This window comes from Plecotus auritus (assembly GCF_963455305.1).
Source record: "Plecotus auritus genome assembly, chromosome: 2".
Taxonomy (NCBI): domain Eukaryota; kingdom Metazoa; phylum Chordata; class Mammalia; order Chiroptera; family Vespertilionidae; genus Plecotus; species Plecotus auritus.
The window spans coordinates 29,946,244-29,953,871 of NC_137771.1; the positions used below are offsets into that span (position 1 = coordinate 29,946,244).

General features: G+C 44.7%; 1 protein-coding gene across 1 annotated transcript in view; it reads right to left on the reverse strand.

Moving 5' to 3' along the window:
• Window positions 1–7,487, reverse strand: part of CFAP57 (cilia and flagella associated protein 57) — a gene marked incomplete at its 5' end in the record, with an annotated part of 56,022 nt that extends 48,535 nt beyond the window's left edge. The window contains 3 exons of the mRNA XM_080655615.1: window positions 2,289–2,575; window positions 4,212–4,528; window positions 7,331–7,487. Of these exons, the coding sequence (XP_080511741.1) occupies window positions 2,289–2,575; window positions 4,212–4,528; window positions 7,331–7,487 (761 nt within the window). The remainder of the gene's footprint in view (window positions 1–2,288; window positions 2,576–4,211; window positions 4,529–7,330) is intronic.
• Between the last annotated feature and the right edge of the window lie 141 nt (window positions 7,488–7,628).

Sequence of the window (7,628 nt, forward strand, 5' to 3'; positions counted from 1 at the left end):
ACACATTTATTTGGTAGTCTCACAACCCTGTGTGGTCACTATTATTATTGTCATTATCCTATATAATAAAAGCCTAATATGAAAATCGACCAAATGGTGGAATGACCAGTCGCTGACCACCAGGGGGCAGATGCTAAATGCAGGAGCTGCCCCCAGCCCAAAGGCCCCAGGCCAGCCAACGTGGGTGCCAGCAGGGCACCCCTCCCACTCAATCGCCCCACTGGTCGCCCCACAGAGAAAGGCAACTGGCAGCAGCGGTGGGGTGATCAGGGTGGTGGGGCTGGCTGGCAAGCAGGTGGGGCCAGCAAGCGGGCGGTGCCAGGCTGGCCAAGGTGGGTGCCAGCAGGGGCCCCCTCAATCACGCCGCCAGTCATCCCACAGATTGGCCCTGATCGCCAGCCAGACTTAGGGACCCTACCCATGCATGAATTTCATGCACTGGGCCTCTAGTTAGTAGCATATTATTAATATCCTCATTTTGGTGTTTAGAAAAAAGTGGCTCAAGGGATTGAGCTTTCTAAAATCACACACTTAGTAAGTAGAAGAGCTGAGATTTGCATCAAGGTATCCGTTTCCTCCTTCCCTCTCTCTCTACTCCTCTCATTCATTCATCTAACAACTAGAGGCCCGATGCACGAAATTCATGCAAGGGGCTTGGCCCTTGCAGCCACGGTGGCTTGCCTCAGCCCTTACAGCCAAGGCGGCTTGCCTCAGCCCTCGCAGCCCCAGCATCATCTGGAAATTTGTCCGGAAGGTCATTTGGCTGTCCAGTCTAATTAGCATATTATGCTTTTATTATTATATGGTGGTAACAACTCTGTGAAATAATCCTATATAATAAAGAGCTAATACGCCAATTAGACCGAATAGCCAAATGACCATCCAGATGAAGCTGGGGCTGCGAGGGCTGGCCAGGGCTGCGAGGGGCTGTGAGGGCCGAGCCCTTGCATGAATTTCATGCATTGGGCCTCTAGTGGTAAATAAGATTGATACAGTTTCTGCCTTTAGAAGGTTATAGTCTAGAGCAGCGGTCGCTGTTCTAGAGCACATGTGATAGTACTGTTAGGGGGTAGGTCAGTAGGATGGGAACAGCCAGTCAACAGGTAGCAAAGATTTTCTGAGGACAGTTACAGGGAAGGTGCACTGACCAGAGATATGCAGAGGCTAAGCCCTCCCAGCTAAGATCTGAAGAACGAGCAACAGTACGTCACACATGTGTATGTATCCATGGGAGTGGGGTGTGAAGGGGGGCAGGGGAACTACACATTATCAAGCTCAGAAGCAAGAGCATGCATGAGGCATGCATGGTCCGTAGAGGGCAGGGCCAATGCTTTAGAGTAAAGAAGGGGCAGAGTAGCAGACATGTGGACCACGTTCAGAAGTCTGGACCCATTGAAGGACTGTGAACTCAGAAAACTGGAGGGCATGGCAACTTATTAGAAAGCTCTTAAGCAAATCACAACAGAAAAGATATCATTGGCAGGAATGGTGAAAATGGTGGACTGAAAGTTATCGAGGAAGAAGGAACTATAGTATGCTGTTATGGTTGAGGACTCAGGCTCTGGAGTCAGACAGATCTGGGTTTGAATCCTGACCCTGCCACTTCTCAGTGCTAACTGGGTGAGCCAGTTAACCTCTTTGAGTGTCAGTTTCCTTATGTATAAAATGGGCATGATAATAATATGTACTATATAGGGTAAGACTCAAATGAGAATATATATAAAGTGTTCGAGGCAGTGCCTAGTACATACGATGGTACAGTCCGATATGGGTGAGAGGCTATTGGCAGAGGTAAGACTGATAGCTCCCTCCTGAACCTCTAATTTAGCCCATATGCTTCTGTTGACATTTCCTTGCCACCTCTTTGTTGGTCTGTTGCCTCCTACTGAATTGCAAGGTCCTGGGGGATCTGTGTCCCCAGCACCTAGCAAGATGCCTGGCACACTGCAAGTGCTCGGTGGACATTTATTCCATTGATTCAGTAAATTAGGCAGCCATTAGAAAATATAATTTGGAAAATCTGTAGTTTGGAAGACTAGTCATACTAAAATGCTTAAAAAATGAGGTTAGGTATAAAAATAAAAATAAATGTATCTAGGCTATGGTCATAACTGTCAAATTTGTGCTTGAATATGGATGAACACTAGAAAGGCAGAGGGAAAATGAAGAGTTGATTTTTAAGGGAGAGAGGTAATGAGTGGTTTTTAAAGAATGCTGGTTTTCATGTGATGCTATTACTACGAGGAGTATATTTTTACAGGAGCACCAGCCCGGAGGGGTGCCATTACCTCTCTGATTCCTGCATCATCTCCAGGTTCTTCAGCTCACTGGTGGACTCCTTGACCATTATACTTGTCTCCCAGCGCTGATCTCCAGATTCAAAGAGGAAGAGCCTGCCTGTATCGGTGCCAACGACAATCTTGTCATCAGACACCCAGGTATGGGCTAGGTAGTTTTGGGGTTCTCCCCTCTGAAAGTTGGTTTGCTTCAGGGTTCCCTCGGCAAAGCGGAGAAGCTTAAACATCCCATTTCCAGTGACACACACCTGCGTGTTATCCTGAGGACTGAAGCTCACCTGTATAGTGTGAAAGAAGGAAAGACAAAGCTTTATAAAACTAATCTTAATGGAATTACTTCCCATTTTGCCAATTAATATTTATTCCAGGTAACTCAGAGTACCCTTGAAATATCACTAAATCATATAATTTTAACACCATCTTTAATAAGAGCACAGATCCATATCCATTATATTTGTGGGGCCAGTTGTTTTAAACTAGGAAACCTACAAAAGTCATTTTACAAAGGCCAAAAGCAAAATGAGCAGGTCTTGACAATGGCCAAGCACTGTGTCAACAAAAAGGAATGAAGGCTCAGCTGCAAACACAGAAACAGGAGGGTCTGGCAGGTTTATGTGCCCTGTGCAGGGGAAAGAACCAAATGTCAGGGACTGCTATGTGGTCTCCTGCCAACGGAGCTTCCTTTATCTGTACCCTCCTCATCCCCACGGACAGTGACAGGCAGGCAACCTGTCACCCCCATTAGATGGTGAGCAACTTGAGGGGCTGTGGCTTTTTCATCTCTGTATTCCCAGTGCTGGGTTCACAGTGAACACCTAATTAATGTGCATTGAAATAGTCTATTGGAGCAAAGGTGCTCTCTGCTCTGAATGGGAATGCTGCACAGGCCTCGCTAGGGCCTGGAGGAAACAACACTCGGCTCTCCCTGATTCTGTGATCACCAAGGAGCCTTCTAATTGCCAATTTCTCTTCCAAGTTCTCTATTCCCAGGGTGGAAATACACTGGATAAATGATGTGAGTGCTCTGGTCTTGAGGTGCTGGTTTATGCACTAGCCCAGGGGTTCTCAAACTTTTTAAACAGGGGGCCAGTTCACTGTCCCTCAGACCATTGGAGGGCCGATGAAAAAAAACTATGAACAAATTCCTATGCGCACTGCGGGCCCGGGACGAGTCGGCTGCTAAGCAGGACAGGCAGCGGCACCCGGCGGGCCGGATAAATGTCCTCGGCGGGCCGCATGTGGCCCGCGGGCCGTAGTTTGAGGACCCCTGCACTAGCCTCTTGTGAGAATGACTGAGTCCACTAAATAGAGCCGAGTCCCTGAAAACCTGTAGAACTGAGTTCTAGATCCTACACTGGGTTGACTGCACCAAGACAAAACTCCTTGGGACCCACTGCCTTAGCATGTGAACCAGCTTCCTAACAGGTGCTCTTTATTTTGCCTTCAAACCACAGTAGAAAACTCTGCTCCCCATATAACTACAATTTCATTGACAGCTTCTTAAAGATCTACCGCTTCACATTACTCCCTGAAATCTTCCCATTGCCTAGCAATGATGCTGAAAAGCGGCCAGAATCAGAAAGGGAGAGCGAGTTTGATCACTTCACCTCTGGGCTGAACCTGTGCCCAGAGAGCAGTTCTAGGCCAGAGTAAAGAAGACAGGCACTGGACTCCCTGGCCCTGCCATTCAATACCTCTGCGATCTTACATGAGTAACTTAACCTCTTGGAGCCTCAGTTCCCTCATCAGTATAACAGGGATAATTATGAATACCATATACAATTGTTGTGAGACTAAAGTTAAATATGCATGTTAAGAAATTAGCACTACTTCTAGTACATAGAAAACATTCAATAAAATACAGCTCATGCTATTTTTTATAATATGCACGATACTTGTTACGTTGGGAGGTACCTGGTAGACAGTGTTGTTCTGAGTGTCGGTTTTAACGATGGCCATTACTTTCTGTTTTTCCCATAGCCAGTAGACAAGGTTGGACTCTGGAGGTGATGATTGAGCCAACAGGTATTTGGAGTCTGGAGAAAAAGCCATGCTAGTAAATCTCTGAACTGGGAAGTCAAAGTTACTAAGGATTTTACGCTTCCGGCAAGGGATGGATGACAGTTCATAAATGGTGATGATAGGTTTTTCTTGCACCAACTCAGAGATAGCGAGGTATCGCCGATTGGGACTGATGGACAAGGCTAACATGGCTTGACTCTTGTCTGAGCCTGCAAACAGGTAAAACGGAATAATGAGGGTAGATCGCCAAGATTCAATGTGAACCAGGCATAGTGGTAGGCACTGCTGACACAATAGGAGAAAAGTGCAGAAATAGGTAATTGTCAACCTGTGAAGCTTCTTGGTACAACTATGTCTGGGGTATTATACCAATAACTAGGATGGGCACCTCCCTGAGGCTAAGGGAGGAGGAGAAGTCAGGGATCAATTCCTGGAGGACAAAATGGCATAGGGAAGGGGTGGGGCAGGTGGCAGGAAGAGAAAATGTGTGGATGTGAGAAAGTGGAATATTGCTGGAGCATCTCATGGGAGCCAGGGTTGGTCACTATTAGGGAAGTCTAGGGCAGTGGAATAGGGTCATATTACATAGCCTTTCTGCCTTGAGTGGGCAGCACTCAGTACTCTTCCTCTGCTCTCAAGTCTGGGATGCTAACTACTGGATTCCTCAGCGTTCCCTGCAGTTAGGTGATCTGTGTGACATTTTGGCCATGAGATAGATGCAGAAGTTTGCTGGACTGGCTTTATGGTAAAGCGTGTACTTTCCAGAAAACCAGGGATGGATACATTCTCTCCCCCTTTCCCTGGAATCTAGGGGTGATATCTAGAATTACAGCAGTCACCTTGCAACCATGAGATAACAATCATGAGAATGCAAGTTATGGTCCTCTACATAGCAGCACCTGAGGCAACACTAAAGTGCACACTCTTTATCTGGGAAATGCAATCACGTTATGATTTTCATGGGCCCTAGATACTACTGCTTTCAGGAGCCCCTTCCTCCATTAAAGAATGTTAAAAAGTATATTTTGTGATTGCATTGGTATAAAGAGAAATATAGCCAGGCTAGATTCATTATGACATATTTATTATTATACGTTCTTCCTGATTCTAAAATAAGTTAAAATTAAGACATTGTCTTGGGTCCTAGGCTCGGTGTCTACTGTGCTTTATGGCTAAGATCTCTTTCTCACTTAACAGCAACTCCATCCTTCTGCTTAATCAGGCCAGAAATCTTGCTTCTTCTTTTTCTCTTCCACCCTACACCTGGTTTCTGAGAAAATCTGTTACCTCCACTTTCAACATATACCCAGGATTTGATCTCCTCTCACCATTCCTATTACCTACAACCTGCTCCTTGACACCATTTTCTCTCACCTGGATTGTAGCAATAGTTTCTCAACTGGTCTCGTGCTTCCTCCCTTGTCCCTCCTTAAATCTATTCTCTACCCAGTGGCCAAAATGAACCTGTTGAAACATAAGTCAGATCATGCTACTCTCTCTGCTCAGAATCCCCCCATGACTTCTCATTGCACTCAGTAAGAGCCTGTGACCTACAAAGCCCTCTGTGAGGTTGCTCCCCTTACTTCTCTGCCTCACCTCTCGCCCCCTGTTCCTCCATTCCCTCCACTCCAGCCACATTGGCTTCCTTGCTATTCTCCTAACACACTCAGCACCCTAAGAGCCTCAAAGGTGAAAGACAAAAGTATAAAGCATAAAGGAGATAATACAGGAGAACATATTCATAAGCGTGAGTTAGGGAACAATTCCTGAAGAAGACGCAAAAAAGGAAAATGTTGATGAACTTCATGAAAACTAAGAATTTCTGTCCATCAAGATACCATAAGGAGGGAGAAAACACAAGCCCCAAACTGGGAGACACTATTTGCAATACATAGGATTGGCATAAAGAAAGTGCGCCCAAAAATCAATAAGAAAATTACCCAAAAACTCCCATAGAAAAAAAGGGTAAAAGTGATGAATAAGGCATTTCATAGGAGACTAAATAGGAATAGCCCATAAGCACGTGAAAAAAAATCATCCTCATTAGTAAGAGAGAAATATAATACTAAAACCAATAAGATACCCTTTCTCAATCACTAGATTAGCAAAAAAATAGAAATTTGGACAATACCAAGGGTCGGTGAGGTTGTGGAGGAATGGCAAGTCTCATGTACTCCTGGTGGGAGTGTACAATGGTACTACCATATTACCCAGTAATTTTTGTCCTGGCTGTGTGCCCTGAAGAATCTCTGCACAAGTGGACAAGCATATATGAATGCAATACATTTTATACTAGCAGGATTTGTAATACCAAAAAACTGTTGTTTCCCAAAAAGTCCATTAACACTGGAATGGACAGATATATTTGAGACATTAGATTCATAGATGTAGCAATAATATGAACTCAAGATGCATGTAATATTCAGGATCTCAAAAGCCTGATGTTGAACAACAGAAGCAAGTCATCAAACACATATACTATGATTCCATTTATATAAAGTTAGTAAATAGCAAAAACAAAACTATATCTTACATGGGCTACACGTATATGGTCACACTATATGCAACAAAGAGTGGAAAAGGAAATAAGTGATTAAGTTGTGGAGATCATGTATATCATCAGCAGGACCAATATAAACAAAAACAATGTAACACTATACTAATAGTTATATTTGTGACTTGGGATAAAATCTCCAGTGTCCTCATCACACATGAATTCAAAAGGTGCTGGAATGAGGGTGGTATGCTCTAGAAAACTGTTAGACAACTCAAAAATTGGCCTAGGTGATGACAAAGATAATGATATTGAAGAAGCATGAAAAGAGACTCATTAAAATAATTTTTTCATTAAATCACAGTGAAAAAGTGCTTTTAAATGTATTTCGTCTACATTTAGAGAACTATACGTTTAGGTGAGTTGGCCCGGAAACTTTCCTTTCAATCTTCGTGTTGGAATTATGAGGTTATTTTTGCCACATAAGGTTAATGTGTCAGGATGTAAAGGGTTTTACCTGGAATGAATTTTTGCCATTTCTGATCCATATTGTACTTCACACAGTAATTCCCTGAAGGAAATATAATGATCTGCTCATCGAAGAAGAAGATATTGTTGGCCACGTGGGATCGAAGACCAAAAGCATGCAGCGACTGTGCTACCACGGCCGACATGATCCCTGGCCAGAGTTCTGTGAAGACCCAGCGCAGCAGGTGAGCCTGGGGAAGCGTATCGCCCCGCCCCGCCCCGCCCCGCCCTGGACACACCCCTGACCCCGCCCCCGCCCCGCCCCCGGAGTCCTGCTGGGTCGCATC